This window comes from Schistocerca gregaria, chromosome X, assembly GCF_023897955.1.
Source record: "Schistocerca gregaria isolate iqSchGreg1 chromosome X, iqSchGreg1.2, whole genome shotgun sequence".
Classification (NCBI taxonomy): domain Eukaryota; kingdom Metazoa; phylum Arthropoda; class Insecta; order Orthoptera; family Acrididae; genus Schistocerca; species Schistocerca gregaria.
Genome location: NC_064931.1, coordinates 333,589,101 through 333,607,382, shown reverse-complemented (window position 1 = coordinate 333,607,382; position 18,282 = coordinate 333,589,101). Strand labels below are relative to the sequence as shown.

Here is an 18,282-nt window from a genome sequence, read left to right as displayed (position 1 = left end):
GTGAACAACAACAAAATCCTAAATTGTGACTGGAATATGTATCTTAAGGATAGGTTTGTCACCAATGGTAGTGGCGTATTTATAGCAGTAAAGACTGATACTATCTGACGAGGTTATCACAGATTCTGAATGAATGTGGGTGAAATTAAGCATCAAAAGTGGGTCAACAAGAATGGTAATTTGATGCTTTTACAGACAGCCTGGACCAGGAGCTGCAGCAGTAAACTGCTTTAGAAAGAACTTGCAGAATATTGTTTTTAATTTTCTCTGATTATGCTGTTTTAATGGGAGGTGGGGTGACCTCAACATGCCAGGCATAGACAGGTAGTCATGCTATCAAAACTGGTGTCAAAGACAGGGATTCCTGTGACCTTATTTTCAATGTCCTGTCCAAAAATTACTTCGAGCAGATGGACAGATAACTCCTGAAGGTAACTCATAGAACACCTAATAGTAAATGTACCTGAAGTTCTCGAATTCGTTAATATGGAGGAGGCTTATCAGTGATCATAAGGCAGTGTAGCATTTATGACTACAGATACGAGTAATGTCAAGAAAATTAAGAAAATATACAAATTGCAGAGTACCCAAGTAGTCAGCATTAAATATTAAGTGAGGAGGATGTGGAGCAGTATGTTCTAAGCAACGTTTTGAAGGATGGGAGAGACCCATCCTGGTTTACCAGCTGTGTTAGAAAACTGCTACATAAACAAAGAGCTTAGTCATGGATTCACAGGAAGTCACATTCTGGCTTGACAAACCAAAGCTGAACAAGGTGAAAATTAGCATAAGGAGAGCGATAAGAGAAGCATTCAAGGACTTTGCAAGTAAAATTTTGTCAATCTATCTGACTAAAAACCCTACGACATATTTTATTTTCCCTCAGACACCAGGCAAGTGACTCAATTAAAATGCTTCCCCATTAGGAAATGTACATAATGAATGTACGGGTGCAGGTTGTAGACACACAGTTGACGACATGAGGAAGTATGGGTTTGGCCAGGGGATGTGCTCAGATAGCCAAATAAGGTGACCACTCGCAACAAGTGGGAAATCTGAGGTCAAGTCCTGGTCAAGCACAAATTTTCATTGTCATTCCATTATAAAATTGATGGTTGTCCATATTTCAATTGAGAGTGCATTTCATGTAAAAATGCCAAGAGGTTTTGAGCTTATGTAAAATCAGTAAGCAGTTCGAAATCACCTATTCTGTGCCCATAATGGACAGAAAGACAATTCGGTCTTACAAAATTGTTTCACCACCAAAGATCTTTATGTGGTTCTTCCTTTTAATCATTGGCAGATATTGGGCACTGATTGAACACTAGATAATAGCTAAAATTGCTTTGAAGTGGATAGGCATCAGAAAGATACCTGTAAGATTCTACCGAGATCATGCAAAAGAATCTCTTTTCGAACTTTGGAGCATATTTCATGATCAAGACTGACATTTTTGAAGAATGAAAATCTCCTATATAAAAATCAACATGGATTCCACAGGCAGAGATCTTGTGAAACTCAGTTTGCTCTCTTCGTCCATGTGATCCATAATGCTGTAAGCATTAGTGCTCGGGTTGATGCCATGTTCCTCGATTTCAGACAGGTACAGGACACCATCCTGCACAACTGGTTACTTACAAAAAAGTATGGGCTAATTGACTATCAGACCAGTTTTATGACAGAATTAAAAGTTTCCTTCCAGACAGAACTTAAAACCTCATTCTTAATGGAACAAAAATGTAATTTCCAGACTATCCCAAAGTAGTATGATAGATGAATTACTGTTTAAAACGAGAGGCAGCCAGCAGGGTATGCAGCCAGTCGGTCTGTCTGTCAAGTCAGTGAGCGAGATCGGTAGGTCGGTATGTAGGTTTAAAAGATGGGGGGGGGGGGGGGGGGGGGCAAACTGCTAGGTCATTGGTCTCTTGTCCCGATTAAAACAACTCCACAAGGGTGGGAGTAAAATAATTGAGACATACAAAACATAGCTGGAAGAAAGTAGAGGAATACAAGATTGACAGAAGGGCAACAAACACAAAGTGCTAGGGTCAAGGGCACACACAGAGGATAAAGGACATATGCTAAAACTTAGATGAAATGATAAAAACCACACTCACAAATAAAACTTAAAACTAAAGCCACTGTCGAGGCATTGTTTTCCCCTTAACACCGAAGGTATGGGGGCTGAGAAAGTTAGAAGTCCACAGAAGAGCAGCTGAAAGAAGGCAGTCCAGCAAGAGGTGGACGATCGTCATATGTGAGCCACAGCGACATCGAGGTGGATGCTCGCGACGAAGGAGGTAACCATGCATTAGCCACCTATGACCAATGTGGAGCCGGCTGATGACAGATTCCCTGAGAGAGGCCTGCATGGAAGACTTCCACACATTCATAGTCGTCTTAATGACACTCAGTTTGTTGTGCAGGCTGTTAGGCCATTCCGTCTCCCAAAGCCGAAAAACCCTGCGGCATAAGACAGAAGGCAGGTCAGTTTTGGAGATGCCCATCTCCAGAAGCAGTTTCCACGTAGCCTCTTTCTGCAGCCTGTCGCAAGTTCATTGCCTGGGATTATGACATGTCCCAGATGTCCTCACAAACACCACTGAATGACTGGACTGTTCCCAGGCATAAACAGACTCCTGAATGGATGCTGCTCAAGGATGGCCAGGTTAATAGCTTGTAGCCTGCCCCAGGAGTCAGTACACAGGAGACTCACCAGGGCATGAGCGGATGTGCTCAAGATCACGAGATACGGCCGCCAGCTCTGCAGCGAAAACTTTGCAGCCATCTGGCAAGAAGTGCTGTTCAGTATGTCCTCCGTGGCCAAACCAAAGCCTACGCGACCATCAAGCTATCTGTGTAAACCACTTCAGAGCCCCGATACATGTCGAGAATCTAGAGGAAGTGGTAGAGAGCCGCAGGGTTAACTGAGTCCTTAGGGCCATGCAAAAGGTCCAGAAGAATCTACAGCCTAGGTGTACACCATGGAGGTGTACGTGAATGGACTTCAAGGAGATGTGGTACTGGTAAGGACTCCAGTTCAGACAGAAGGGATAGGACACCAACTGCAATCTTAAGCCCTGACCTGGGCCACTGACACAGGAGATGAACGGCCGTGGTTGGGGAAAAAAGAGACTGTAATTCGGATGTGCAGGAGAACTACAAACGTGTGCAACGTAACTGGCGAGCAGTTGTGCACACCTAACCTAACCTACAATGGAGGGACTCCGGCCTCCACCAGGACACTGGTCACCGGACTCTTTCTAAAAGCTCCCGTCACTAGGCGAACACCGCAGTGGTGCACTGTGTCAAGTACACACAAGGCTGAGAGTGCTGCTGAACTGTAAACCAGACTCCCATAGTCAAGGCACGAGTGAACAAGAGCCCCATAGAGCAGCAGCATAGAGCGATCTGCACCCCAGTTGGTGTTGATGAGGGAGTGGACAGCATTGAGGTGCTGCCAGCACTTTTGCTTAAGCTGATGAAGGTGAGGTAGCCAAGGCAATCAGGCATCTAAAATCAGTCCTAAGAATAGATATGTCTCCACTACAGTGAGTGAATCATCATTACGGTAAAGTTCTGGTTCTGGATGAACAGTGCAATGTTGACGGAAATACATGGGATATGACTTTGCGGCCAAAACTGGAGACCATGGGCTAGAGTACATGACTGTGCCTTGTAAATGGCTCCCTGTAGGTGCTGCTCTGCAACACCAGTACTGGAGGAGCAGTACAAAATGCAGAAATTATCCACATAAAGAGAAGGCGAGACCGGCAGCCCTACAGCTGCTTCTAGACCATTAATAGCCACTAAAAATAGAAAGATACTCAATACGGAACCCTGCAGAACACGATTCTCCTGAGTAGGGGGAAACTATGGGAGGCACTAACTTGAACACGGAAAGAACAGAGCAACAGGAAGTTCTGAATACAAATCAGGAGTGGCCTCAGAGACCCGACTCATACTATGTGGTAAGGATATGATGTCACCAGTTTGTCTCTTGTGCTTTATGTAAGTAAAAAGAGACGGCAACCAGATGCTGGCTCTGGAAAAGGCTGTTCAGACGGCAGACTCAAGGGAGACAAGATTACCTGTGGTTGAGCGACCCTGGCAGAAGCCGTCCTGACACTAAACAAGTTGTCCCCATGACTCCAGGACCCGACCCAACCCAACCCAACCCAACCCAACCCAACCGATGACACACCATACATTCCAGCAGCTTACAAAGAAAGTTGTTGAGGCTGATGGGCTGGTAGCTATCCACATCAAGTGGGTTTTGACTGGGTTTGAGCACCGGAATGATGGTGCTCTCCCACCACTATGATGGAAAGACTCCATCGCACTAGGTCCGGTTGAACACGACGAGAAGATGTCTCTTGTCAGACAAGATATGTTTAATCATCTGACTGTGGATCCAATCTGGCCCAGGAGCTGAGTAGGGGGGCAATGTGCAAGGGTGCTGAGGAGCTCCCACTCTGTAAATGGGGCGTTATAGGGTTCACTGTGGCATGTAGTGAACGAGATGACTTTCCTTTCCATCCGCTATTTGAGGGTGAGAAGGGATGGAGGCTAGTTCTCCGATGCAGAGGCTCTAGCAGATTGCTCAGCAAATGCGTTTGCATCTTTAGATAACATGCCATTGATGTTAATGCCAGGGACACCTGTTGGTGTCTAGTACCCAAAGATATCTAATCTTTGTCCAGACTTTGGAATGTGACGTACGGCACCCAATAGTCGACACTTACCTCTCCCAACACTCTTGTTACCGTCGTTTTATAAGCTGGCGAACACGGGCACGGAGTCGCTTAAAGGCTATTATGTGCTCTAGAGAAAGGTGCCGCTTGTGTTGCTGTAAAGCTTGTAGACGCTCTAATTGCCTCAGCGACTTCCGGCTACCACCAAGAGTGACTTTCGCCAGGGGCACCCTAAAGACCGAGCGATCACGTTTTCCGCTGCAGAAACTATCGTCATAGTGACCTGCTAAACAACACTGATGGCACCATGTGGAGGAGATTCAGCAGTGACAGCAGAGGTGAAGGCTTAACCAGTCTGCCTTGTTTAAAGCCCATCTGGGTAGGCATCCATGGGTGTGACCTTGAGGGAGTGACAGGAGGCTGGGGAAGTGGTCACTACACCACAGGTCGTTATGTGCTCTACAGTGGACAGATGAGAGAAGGCCAGGAATGCAAACAGAGCTCAATGGCCAAATATGTGCCATGTGCCGCACTGAAATGTGTGGGGGCATCTATTTAAGAGGCAGAGGTCAAGTCATGAGAGTAAATTTTTGACCACCTCACTTTGGCCAATAAGCAGGACGCCACCCCACAAGGCGTTGTGCGTGTAAAAAATCTTACAAAAGTAGGAAAGTTTAGGGAGTTGATCATTCAGTGCTGTCAATACGTTGAGGGGATGTGCACCATCTGGAGGAAGATATACATTCCAGACAGTTACTTCCTGCATTGTCCTTATTCTGACAGCCACAGCTTCAAGAGGGAATTTGAAGGGGGCACAGGTTCACTACACACTGAGTTCAGGACAGATGCAAACTCCACCTGATACTATTAGTTGCTATGGTTCCTGTAATATCCCTTACAACCATGGAGGGCATGGGTCCGCATTGCCGGGAATCAGGTTTCCTGGTTTCACTGCAGAAAGCAGGTGTGAAGCTTAACAGTTGCCATATCTCAGCCAGTTGGTGGAAATCACTGTCAATTCCACTGGAGGAGTATGTGATCGTGAGACTGGGAAGGAACTAAACACACAATGAGGCAGTTTATGTCTCAGGGTCACCAGCTGCTACCAGATGAGTACCTGTGTGATAGACATCCATTGTGTCTGAGGGCCCAGTGAGATCTAGGTCCTCAGCCGATGCCAGAATCTCCACCTCATCCTTTGACACACAGCTTGTAGGTGGTGGTGGTGTGGGTACCACACAGTGCCTTGGTTCTTGGGGGTCTTTCTTTTCAGGTTCATCTCGCTGCTCCATAGGTTTGTCCAGCTGGAAGGACTTCACTGATTCAGTCTCAGAGACTTAAGAGGACCATGAAGCCCCACAACCAGCAACCTGTGGCTGCTTCAGCCACTGGTAGGAACCTGGGAAAGGAGTGGCCGAAGGGATCCCTTCCTGGTAAGAGGAGCCTTATCCAACTGAGAAGTGGGGACTGACATCCCCAATGGTTTTTGGGGCGGGGGGGGGGGGGGGGGGGGGGTGCTGCTCCTGAAGTAGGTTGTGCAGGAGCAACAGGGAGAAGTGCCCCCACCATCAAGGGGGCAGATGGAATCTGACAGCTCAGAGTCAGGATGTAAGAGGGTAGAACCATTGCCACAGCAGCAGTGTAGGTTGACTTCATATGCACAGGATGTAGCCTCTCATTTTCTCATAGCCTCTGTGCAGGTCAGTCGGTCCAGGGTCTTTTATTCCCTTATTTTTCTTTCTTTCTGGAGAATCTTGCAGTCTGGAAAGCAAGGTGAATGGTGCTCTCCACAGTTGACACAGATGTGAGGTGGGGTACTGGAGTATTGAGATGTGAAGGATATCCACAATCCTGACAGTTGACACTGGAAATACAGCGGGAAGACATATGGCCGAACTTGCAACACTTCGAGCACATCAGGGGAGGCTTTATGCCTCAGTGGTAGATCACCACCCTGACCACCTTGGGTAATGTATCACCCTCGAAGGCCAATATGACTGCACCGGTGGTTACCTGATTATCCCTCGGACGCTGGTGGACGCGCCAGACAAAACTGACACTTCACCACTCTAAATTGGCTTGCAGCTCATTGTCAGACTGCAAAAGAAGGTCCCTGTGAAATATGATACCCTGGACCTTATTTAAGCTCTTATGGGACGTGATGGAAACACAAGCATCCCCAGCTTGTAACAGGCGAGTAGTGCCTGTGACTGGGCAGAGGATGCTGTTTTGATCAAGACTGACCCTGACCGCATTTTGGACAAGCCCTCCACCTCCCCAAACTTGTTCTCTAAATGCTCCACAAAAAACTGATGTTTCATTGACAAGAAAAATTCCCATCAACTTTCATACATATAGGTACCAAAGTAAATAAGCTTTGTTGCCATCCTTAGCCTGGCATTCCTCCCATAGTGTGCCCAGGGAGAGGGGGCGGGAGGGGTGAATGATTTCGGTTGTATTTCTTAGCATTGAAATTAGACCCTGACCGCTTAGAGACTGCTGATGTTTGACCACCAGCAAGAGACGACGTACTACACTTAATGGCGTGTCATCCGCCCTGATGCCACCCACTCCAACCAGTAGTCTTTCCCACGGGCACCACCCAGCCACAGCAAAGGCCACCATTGCCAGGAGTCCCAATGCCGCAGGGTGACAGACATCTACTCCTTGACATACATGGGGAGTTAACGGCACAGGCATCAGTGGAGCCATACTTGTGTAGTCAGGAGGCTACAACCAACTGGGTACATGGCGGCCCCATTGCAATAAACTGGCTACCGTGCTGGATATCAGGTGCAAACGAGCTAAGAAATCGTCCGTTATCATTGACAGCGCAGAAAGCAATACTGCACAGAGGATGGAGGAAAAAACACCTAAGAGGGTGACCTCACTGAACAGCTGGATAATGAGCAGAATTGCAGATCCACATTGATGAAGGATGCGAGAGGTCTCAGCGCATAATGGACACTATGCTTCATGTAAGGCACCCTTCCTCAAAATTTTGAAAAATGGAGGTCAGAGCCTACAGGGGATCATCACAGAAAGGCCAAAATGTTAGACTCCTTTTACTCACCTCTTACGACAGGCAGGAATACCTCGGCCCTATTCTAACCCCCGGACCTACAGCGGGCATTGGAGGGTGGTAGTCAGTGAGGGAGGGAGAGATCCAATGAGAAGTGGTGCGTTTCATCACAAGATCGTTTAATAAGTGCGAGTGTGTTATGAAGATACTTAACACTAACTCCAGTGGCAGATGCTCCAGGAGAAGTGTTTGTGCACCACTGAGAGGTTAGTATTGAATTTACGACAGTATATTTGGGGAAGAGTCTAACAATAGATCTGTTTATCCCTCCCACAGACATCTTGAAAAATGACCAAATGAGAAAATCTGAGAAGTTAAGGCTAATTCAGAGGCTTACTGACAGTCAGTCTTCCCACATGCCTTTCATGAGTGGAATAGGGAAAGAGGTAACAGTCAGTGGTACCAGAAATACCCTCCAATATGCAGTCAAGGTCACTTGCGCATTATAGAAGTAGAATGGAACTATAACACATCTACCATGGCAGCAATATGGTAACTAATCAGAAAGAAGACTTTCCTGGTTGAAAAATCTGATTAAATTACACCCTTGATTCGCTAGCTTATTTTATGAAACTTGAGCATAGTCTTCATCAGTTAATTCTATGATGTTTTTCCTTTTTCAGTGTGGTGCTTCACTTATACAAACTTTTCTACTTACACTGTATTATGCAACTATTAAGAAGACTGAACTAAGCACAATGTATTACCTCACTTTCACCTCATAGTCCCCACAGAAGTAACTGTGGCGGTAACTCCATTCTTCCAACACATAATGTAATGCAGACTGTCCAGTTGGGCCAGGAACAGATGATAAAAAATTTAGCACCGGTTCCAACTGATGATGGATGAGTTGTGCATATACCATAATAAGGCTCTGTAATGTAATTACCAAACATCAATGAGAGAGAGAGAGAGAGAGAGAGAGAGAGAGAGAGAGAGAGAGAGAGAGAGAGAGAGACTTCCACTAAGGTACTTAAATTCATTCTATTAGTAGTTTCCTCATTACCTTTATTGCCAACTGAAATACGAGTTCTACACAATTTTGCTTGCCAAGATGCAAGATGTTAAACAAATAAGATTTAAATCCTTTGCGAAAACTATGCAATCTGCCATACTAGCACAATTAAGTTTGTCTTGTTGAATTGATTGTAGCATGGGAACCAAGAACTTTCTGGCAGGGTTTCATTTGAGAAAGACCTTTGCAGTACAACTTGTCAAACAGAACATCATTAACTCCAAGTAATGACCAAACCTTAGGGGAACTTGTCCCCTGGTATTGAAGTAACCCTTCATGTTTGCCTTCTTTCATTGCTTCTGGGGAAAGGCACCAGGTTGGTCATAGCAAAATACAATTTATGCTTATTAAAATGCTAGAACATTGATTCTTACCTGTATAACTGTTATTGATTCTGCTCTCTGCATTTTACTTAGGACAGCCTTCAAAATCAAATCTAGGTTTTCACCCAGAATATTTCCTGCTTTTGATATTAGAGTCACAACAAACTTTCCAACAGATGTTGCTGTGAACTCTGTAGAAGCAGGATTCAACAAAACAGCTGCTGTCTGTAGAAGGTAACCCAATCCAGTTTGCCCATCTGCATCTTGGTAATTGAAGACTTGATCAGGAGAGACAGATACATATGCCCTCAAACATTCTCCTCCATTCTGGAACAAAAGCAGCCAAAGTTCTTTAGTCCTTTAGTCTATAGCTCAGAGCCATCAACAACAGACTTATTTCATCCTTTTAAAAGCTTTGTACGTCTTATGAAGCACTAAAGAGAAGGTTTGCTAAAAATCTGAGGTTAATTGACTGCCAATGGGGAAAAAGGCACAGAATTAACAACAAAAACATGTAAACTCATTTGCAAAACTGCTACTTTTCAGAGCCAGAAATTTATTTGTAATATGAAAGTTCTCAGAAAAACAACTAGGAATTATGAATTCATCTAGGACATATATCATGGGAGATGCCACTGCAAGGCAAATGGGACTATGTAGTCAGGGCAACTACAACTCAAAAAAATGCATTCTGGAAATTAGGAAACTGCTTCAGCTGTATGAAAATTCTTTTTATTGGATTCTCACCAAGTTTAGTAGCATCACAACCACATCTTCAGGTGAAGATCTGGGTGTCAACACAATCATTATATTTACCCACCAACATAAGCATATAATGTTAAACAGTAACAAGAGAAGCTAATACACACACACTCCCCCCCACACACACACACACACTCCCACACACACACACACACACACACACACACACTCCCACACACACACACACACACTCCCACACACACACACACACACACACACACACACACACACACACACACACTCCCACACACACACACACACACACACACACACACTTTTTCCATTGCATCAAAATTATTCGAGAGCTTCTGCTCCAAACAGGAAGTATTTGCCTTAAGGTATTAATGCAGCTATGATGTATAAACTTTATGTTACTTGGGTGAAACAGGAACATAATCCTGAAGATATTGTTGACGAGTATCTTTACAGGGATATTTTAAATACAAAATTCAACTTCTCTCTTCCTCACCATCTACTAACACATGCAAGGTGTGCGATTCATTGCGCTTAAAACTTTCAAATGCACAGGAAGACGTTGAAAAAGATAGCGTCCAAAAAGAGTTAGATTTGTATTAATTAAAAGTGAAACAGGCATATAATAATCTAAAGACTGATACAGCTTATTCTAAAGACCACAGTTCTATGACAGTGATAGCATTCGATTTACAACAAGCTCTTTCTACTCCCCATCTACACACTAGTGAATTTTTCAACAAGAGACAGTTGTGGATTTCTAACTTGTGTGTGCATGATTGTACTTCAGATGATGTGCACATGTATGTATGGCAAGAACCTATTGCAGGACAGAGTGCTGATGAAATAATATAATGTTTAATTAAACATGCTTCCAACAATCTTCAAAATATTGATAAATTAATCATGTATTCTAATAACTGTTTTGCTCAAAATAAGAATATATCCTTAGTATGCTTTGGATTGCAACTTATTCACAAACAATGGGGTAGATCTTATAAAAAATATACTAGGATAGGTAAAAGAAAATTTAATGGAAATGAACTGCAACAGGCTGACTTTGTAAGTTGAAAGCCTTTAACTGATAAAATAACTAATCGTAAATTTACTGAAAATAAAGAACCTGTTGCTTTCAGTCACATTTCAATGCCGAAAGTCTCTGTTGAACAACCATAGAAGTATTGTTTTAGGTATTGTTATTCAGATAGTATAGAGCAAGGTGCTTGTATGAATATCGTTAAAGGACAAAGGCTCCCTGCCGCCGTTGGATAAGCAGCTGCAGCAGCAAGTCGTATAACCCTAGCTTGCTTATTTGTTAGACAGTTTAATTAATTTCTTTAATTGTTTTTGGGTACTTGCATTGTTTAATTCATATATTTCGGGCGTATTATAGTATTTGACAGTGGTAGCATCGCGCTTTAGTGTTTACTTGGTAGATTCTTATTTAAATTGCGTGTGAGTTTCATATAGGAGGTGCAATTTCGAGTTTTAGTTACTGTAATCGTAAATTCAGCAGATTGTAGCGCAGTCGTTAGGCATTTGTACAGGTTAGTTGATACATTCCTTGCGTGTTTCGCTTGCATTATCTAGGCACGGACTCTTGTTTCAGTAACTTGTTCCAACATCGATTAGAATGGACAGTGACTGCGATTGCTGTGTTCGGATGAGGGCTGACTTGGCATCCCTTCGCTCACAGCTGCAATCGGCGCTGACTTCGGTCGCGCAGCTTGAGGCTGTTGCCAATGGGCACCACTGTGGGGAGCCAGACTTGGGTATCATGGGGATGTCAACCTCGTCCCGTCTGTCCCCAGATCGGTCTGCCGCTATGGTTGCCCCGGTTGCTGCCCGCAGTAGGACTGAGCCCTCGCATGTGGTTGATTGGGAGGTCATTCCAAGGCGTGGCAGGCAGCGAAAGGCGTCCCCGGAGGCTGATCAGAAAGCCTCCCCGGTGCGTCTGACAAACCGGTTTCAGGCACTGTCTCTGGCTGAGCCAGATGCAGCTGCCTGCCCTGTTTCAGAGGATCATTCTCAGCCTTCAAGGTCCAGGCAATCGCAGAGGGTGGGCTTACTGGTAGTTGGGAGCTCCAATGTTAGGCGCATAATGGGGCCCCTTAGGGATACGGCGGCTAAGGAGGGGAAGAAATCCAGTGTGCACTCCGTGTGCATTCAGGGAGGAGTCATTCCTGATGTGGAAAGGGTCCTTCCGGATGCCATGAAGAGCACAGGGTGCAGACAGCTGCAGGTGGTAGCACATGTCGGCACTAATGACGTGTGTCGCTTTGGATCTGAGGAAATTCTCTCTGGATTCCAGCGGCTATCTGATTTGGTGAAGGCTGTCGGTCTTGCTTACGAGATGAAGGCAGTGCTGACCACCTGCAGCATCATTGACAGAACCGACTGCGGACCTTTGGTGCAGAGCCGGGTGGAGGGTCTGAATCAGAGGCTCAGACGGTTTTGCGACCGTATTGGCTGCAGATTCCTTGACTTGCGCCATAGGGTGGTGGGGTTTCGGGTTCCGCTGAATAGGTCAGGAGTTCACTACACTCAGCTGGTGGCTACACGGGTAGCGGAGGCTGTGTGGCGTGGACTGAGCGGTTTTTTAGGTTAGAAGGCCTCGGGAAAGTGCGGGATGGGCTGCAATGTCAAAGGGTGCTTGGCAATTACAGGACGTGCTTGGATCAAGGAACAGTCGGAATTATAGTTGTAAATTGTTGTAGTTGCGCTGGAAAAGTCCCTGAGCTTCAAGCGCTAATAGAAAGCACAGAAGCTGATATCATCATAGGTACAGAAAGCTGGCTAAAGCCTGAAATAAGTTCTGCAGAAATTTTTACGAAGTCTCAGACGGTGTTCAGGAAAGATAGATTAGGCAGAATTGGTGGTGGAGTGTTTGTATCTGTCAGTAGTGGTTTATCTTGTAGTGAAGTCGAAGTAGATACTCCGTGCGAATTGGTATGGGTGGAGGTTATACTTAACAGCCGAATTAAGTTAATAATTGGCTCCTTCTACCGACCCCCAGACTCCGATGATACAGTTGCGGAACAGTTCAGAGAAAGTTTGAGTCTCGTAACAAGTAAATAGCCCACTCATACGGTTATAGTTGGTTGGGACTTAAACCTACCCTCGGTATGTTGGCAAAAATACTTGTTCAAAACCGGTGATAGGCAGAAAACGTCTTCCGAGAATGTCCTAAATGCATTCTCCGAAAATTATTTCGAGTAGTTAGTCCACGAACCCACGCGAATTGTAAATGGTTGCGAAAACACACTTGACCTCTTAGCCACAAACAATCCAGAGCTGATAGAGAGCATCATGACTGATACAGGGATTAGTGATCACAAGGTCATTGTAGCTAGGCTCAGTACCATTTCTTCCAAATCCATCAGAAATAAACGCAAAATAATTTTATTTAAAAAAGCGGATAAAGAGTCACTAGAAGCCTTCCTAAAAGACAATTTCCATTCCTTCCGAACTGACTATGCGAATGTAGACGAGATGTGGCTCAAATTCAAAGATATAGTAGCAACAGCAATTGAGATATTCATACCTCATAAATTGGTAAGAGATGGAACGGATCCCCCGTGGTACACAAAAATGGTCCGAACGCTGTTGCAGAGGCAACGGAAAAAGAATGCGAAGTTCAGAAGAACGCGAAATCCCGAAGATGGGCTAAAACTTACTTACGCGCGAAATTTGGGACGTACTTCGATCCGAGATGCCTTTAATAGGTTCCGCAACAAAACATCGTCTCGAAATTTGGTAGAAAATCCGAAGAAATTCTGGTCGTATGTAAAGTACACAAGCGGCAAGATGCAGTCGATACCTTCGCTGCGCAGTGCCGATGGTACTGTTATCGACGACTGTGCCGCTAAAGCGGAGTTATTGAACGCAGTTTTCCGAAATTCCTTCACCAGGGAAGACGAATGGAATATTGCAGAATTTGAAACACGAACATCTGCTAGCATGAGTTTCTTAGAAGTAGATACCCTAGGGGTTGCGAAGCAACTCAAATCGCTTGATACGGGCAAGTCTTCAGGTCCAGATTGTATACCGATTAGGTTCCTTTCAGATTACGCTGATACTATAGCTCCCTACTTAGCACTCTTATACAACCGCTCGCTCACCGATAGATCTGTACCTACAGATTGGAAAATTGCGCAGGTCGCACCAGTGTTCAAGAAGGGTAGTAGGAGTAATCCATTTAACTACAGACCTATATCATTGACGTCGGTCTGCAGTAGAGTTTTGGAGCATATACTGTATTCAAACATTATGAATCACCTCGAAGGGAACGATCTATTGATACGTAATCAGCATGGCTTCAGAAAACATCGCTCTTGTGCAACGCAGCTAGCTCTTTATTCGCACGAAGTAATGGCCGCTATCGACAGGGGTTCTCAAGTTGATTCCGTATTTCTAGATTTCCGGAAAGCTTTTGACACCGTTCTTCACAAGCGACTTCTAATCAAGCTGCGGACCTATGGGGTATCGTCTCAGTTGTGCGACTGGATTCGTGATTTCCTGTCAGGAAGTTCGCAGTTCGTAGTAATAGACGGCAAATCATCGAGTAAAACTGAAGTGATATCAGGTGTTCCCCAGGGAAGTGTCCTGGGACCTCTGCTATTCCTGATCTATATAAATGACCTGGGTGACAATCTGAGCAGTTCTCTTAGATTGTTCACAGATGATGATGCAATTTACCGTCTAGTAAGGTCATCCGAAGACCAGTATCAGTTGCAAAGCGATTTAGAAAAGATTGCTGTATGGTGTGTCAGGTGGCAGTTGACGCTAAATAACGAAAAGTGTGAGGTGATCCACATGAGTTCCAAAAGAAATCCGTTGGAATTCGATTACTCTATAAATAGTACAAATCTCAAGGCTGCCAATTCAACTAAGTACCTGGGTGTTAAAATTACGAACAACTTCAGTTGGAAGGACCACATAGATAATATTGTCAGGAAGGCGAGCCAAAGGTTGCGTTTCATTGGCAGGACACTTGGAAGATGCAACAAGTCCACTAAAGAGACAGCTTACACTACACTCGTTCGTCCTCTGTTAGAATATTGCTGCGCGGTGTGGGATCCTTACCAGGTGGGATTGACGGAGGACATCGAAAGGGTGCAAAAAGGGCAGCTCATTTTGTATTATCACGTAATAGGGGAGAGAGTGAGGCAGATATGATACACGAGTTGGGATGGAAGTCATTACAGCATAGACGTTTTTCGTCGCGGCGAGACCTTTTTACGAAATTTCAGTCACCAACTTTCTTTTCCGAATGTGAAAATATTTTGTTGAACCCAACGTACATAGGTAGGAATGATCATCAAAATAAAATAAAAGAAATCAGAGCTCGAACAGAAAGGTTTAGGTGTTCGTTTTTCCCGCTTGCTGTTCGGGAGTGGAATAGTAGAGAGATAGTATGATTGTGGTTCGATGAACCCTCTGCCAAGCACTTAAATGTGAATTGCAGAGTAGTCATGTAGATGTAGATGTAGATGTAGATGAGAAAGAGGGCTGGATTGTTTGGGAGGGCTGGATTGTTTGGGGGAAGAGACCGAACAGTGAGGTCATCGGTATCATCGGATTGGGGAAGGATGGAGAAGGAAGTTGGCCATGCCCTTTCAAGGGAACCATACCAGCATTTGCCTATAGCGATTTAGGGAAATCGCAGAAGATCTAAATCATGATAGCACACTGGACTCGCATTCGGGAGGACGACGGTTCAATCCCACGTCCGGCTAACCACTGCGCCACCTCGCTCGGTGGGAAAGAGAAAGAATAAACACACCCTTTAACTACAGCATGTTCAGCTAGTACCAAAATATTCCAACCCCAGGCCAATAAATCCAAAGAAACAAAGATATTAATGACCTTTTGAAATCTGTTCCATCCATTCACCATTCATTTTATAGTAGTCTGGTATTTCAAAATGGAACTGATGAAGATGAAAATATGCAACATATTGTGGAGAATGACAGTGAAGACCTTTTTGATTATGTATAGCATGCCTACTGTGTAAGATTGCTAAACACATACTGAAAAAGAAAGTTCTGGCTTGTAATGATAAGTTTATAATATAATTACTTTACTGACATAACCACTTTGTGCAATGTATTGTTCCTTTAAATTCATATTAAAACTTATAAAACAACTATTAGGATGAACATATGATTAATTACATTACATTTATTCAAATAACTTTCTCTCTTATTTCTCATGTACACAAAAATGTCGGTGCAACAGTGGGCTAACCAAGAAAACTAGTTGCAGGTGCACTATTTCTAAAACTAATTCACGAGAGACTTTATAACATTGTGGTTAAGTTAACCAATCATGGAATACACCACTACCAAAAACAATTGGGATTTCCAAATTCCAAGGAAAACCACTGTTGCACTGACCCACCTGCCCCCCCCCCCCCCCCCCCCCCCACTTAAATCTTTGATGCTGAAGACTTCCACAACTAGCAACTGCATAAAATTAAGCATATGGTAACTACTTCCTCGTAGTAATTTTATACTCTACAACTATTACTTGCAATGCACACCAAAATACATGGATATTTGCACCGGTAACAGGATTGTTAAACCAATGTTGTCAGAAAAAGAGCATGGATGGGAAGGGGGATCTCAGGACAAAGTTCTTAGTGTAGTTCTGATGCACTGATATTTTCATCCTCTGGACAACCAAAGGGGTTGAACGCTAAAATACAAAGGAATTCAAACAATAATTACCAACTGGATTCACCTGTGTGCCACCTTCCTTAAGCCTGTTTTACACTACACATAAGACTCTCACAAGAAAGTAGTCCACTGCAGCACTCCATGCGATAGAACGTCCAACCACAGAAGTGTTTATACGGCAAATGTGTCACGTCGTCTGCTTTACGTGTTTGTTGACAACTTCCAGCACGTGAATCAACTGCTTTAGTTCACTTTCGAGACTTTTGGGTATTTTAAGTCTTTCTCAGGAAACTACATTTATTTGTACTTTAGACAGTCACTATCGTGCTGCATTTAATTGTTTTCATGCAGTTTGTATGGAACTATAAGTCACTCAGATTTGTAAATGGCCTCAAAGTTGTTTAAATACTTTCAGAAGACAAGGCTCAGAAAGGATTGAAGAAGATATCGCCTTGGCTTTTATTAGCATAGTTGCGGATTTCACCATAAAGAAAACATCTGAAGTAAACTGCGGCAAAAAAATAGAAGCTGCTGGTACCAGGAAAAAGACTGCTATTCCTTATTGATGAAGGAGCTGAGGCTGGAGGATCCACTACTGCATAAAATTTTTTTTAAGAATGGATGCAGCTTGTTTTGACAAGCTGTCATTCTTCATTGAGCCAAATATTCACCTGAGATACAGCATTAGGAGGGAAGCAATTTCACCATGCAGATTGGCAAGACTAATTTTGTGTGAATATTTTTTCATATGGTTGTTTGATCAGTTATATTAACTGAAAATTGTCATTTTATTCCTTTCTGGGTTAACAGTTACATTGTTATTCCTAGCAACTGGCAAATCTTACAAGAGCTTGTAGTTTGAGCATCGTAAGTCAGTTTCATGTCTGTCTAACCCCATAATAGACATGTGCTGTGAAATCCGTAACCCTTTGAAGGATAAGTATTTGAAAGTACTTGTTTCCTGTAACTTTCACTTCTTTCTTGCGGACTAACAACTGAGGAGTTGCTTATAATAGCAGCAACTTTTTATAAATTGTGTAACCGAATAAAGCTTCAAATAATACTTACTGAAAATTGCAGATACTTCACGCATTAATTTTTGTGAGATGAAGAACCTCCTGTACTACGTTCCTATGATCGGGAGCAAGATACACAACACACATAGAACATTGTCCCATTTGTCAACTGTGCTCCCCACTCCGTGTCTGCGTATGGGCAAAGCACCTACATTTGCATGAGAATAGAATCCATCCTATTGCACCTTCTAGCAATTGTACGCGTGAATGTTGTGCAAGTAGTCTCATATACATGGCAGGTGCCAGCAGAAATGGTGCATCACAGGTAATCTTGCAAGCTCACATGCCCTGTGTAGAATGGGCTTTAGTGTTAATCTTCCAGATGGTCAACTCTATCCTACAGCCCATGTTGGACCAATCAACTAATAGCAGTACTAGCACATCAACTGTGTCTGTGCTTTCCTTGCTAAATTAAAACTCCCCCACATGGGGCACATGTGTCTCTTCAGGTGCATATTCATTGTAGAAATAAATTCCTCATACCCCACACAACCTATTTACTACTGGATGCTCCTGAACATAACTGTCACACAGCAGTTTCTTTCCATAGAAAGTGTGTAACTCTTACATCATGTTTGATTTTCTGAAATCTGTATCCAGAACAGCAATTTTTTTTTTATTGTTCCCAACTGTATCCTGGTCAGAACCTGTACTGCTACACTATCCATTTTTGTGGT

General features: G+C 43.8%; 1 protein-coding gene across 3 annotated transcripts in view; it reads right to left on the bottom strand.

Annotated features, from left to right (window-relative positions):
• LOC126299574 (importin-9) overlaps positions 1–18,282 on the bottom strand; it is a 121,012-nt gene that overhangs the window by 9,193 nt on the left and 93,537 nt on the right. For all 3 annotated transcript variants that reach the window (XM_049991584.1, XM_049991583.1, XM_049991582.1), the window contains exons 15-16: positions 9,166–9,441; positions 8,484–8,650 (exon numbers count right to left, since the gene is read on the bottom strand). In XM_049991584.1, coding sequence (XP_049847541.1) covers positions 8,484–8,650; positions 9,166–9,441 — 443 coding nt within the window. The remainder of the gene's footprint in view (positions 1–8,483; positions 8,651–9,165; positions 9,442–18,282) is intronic.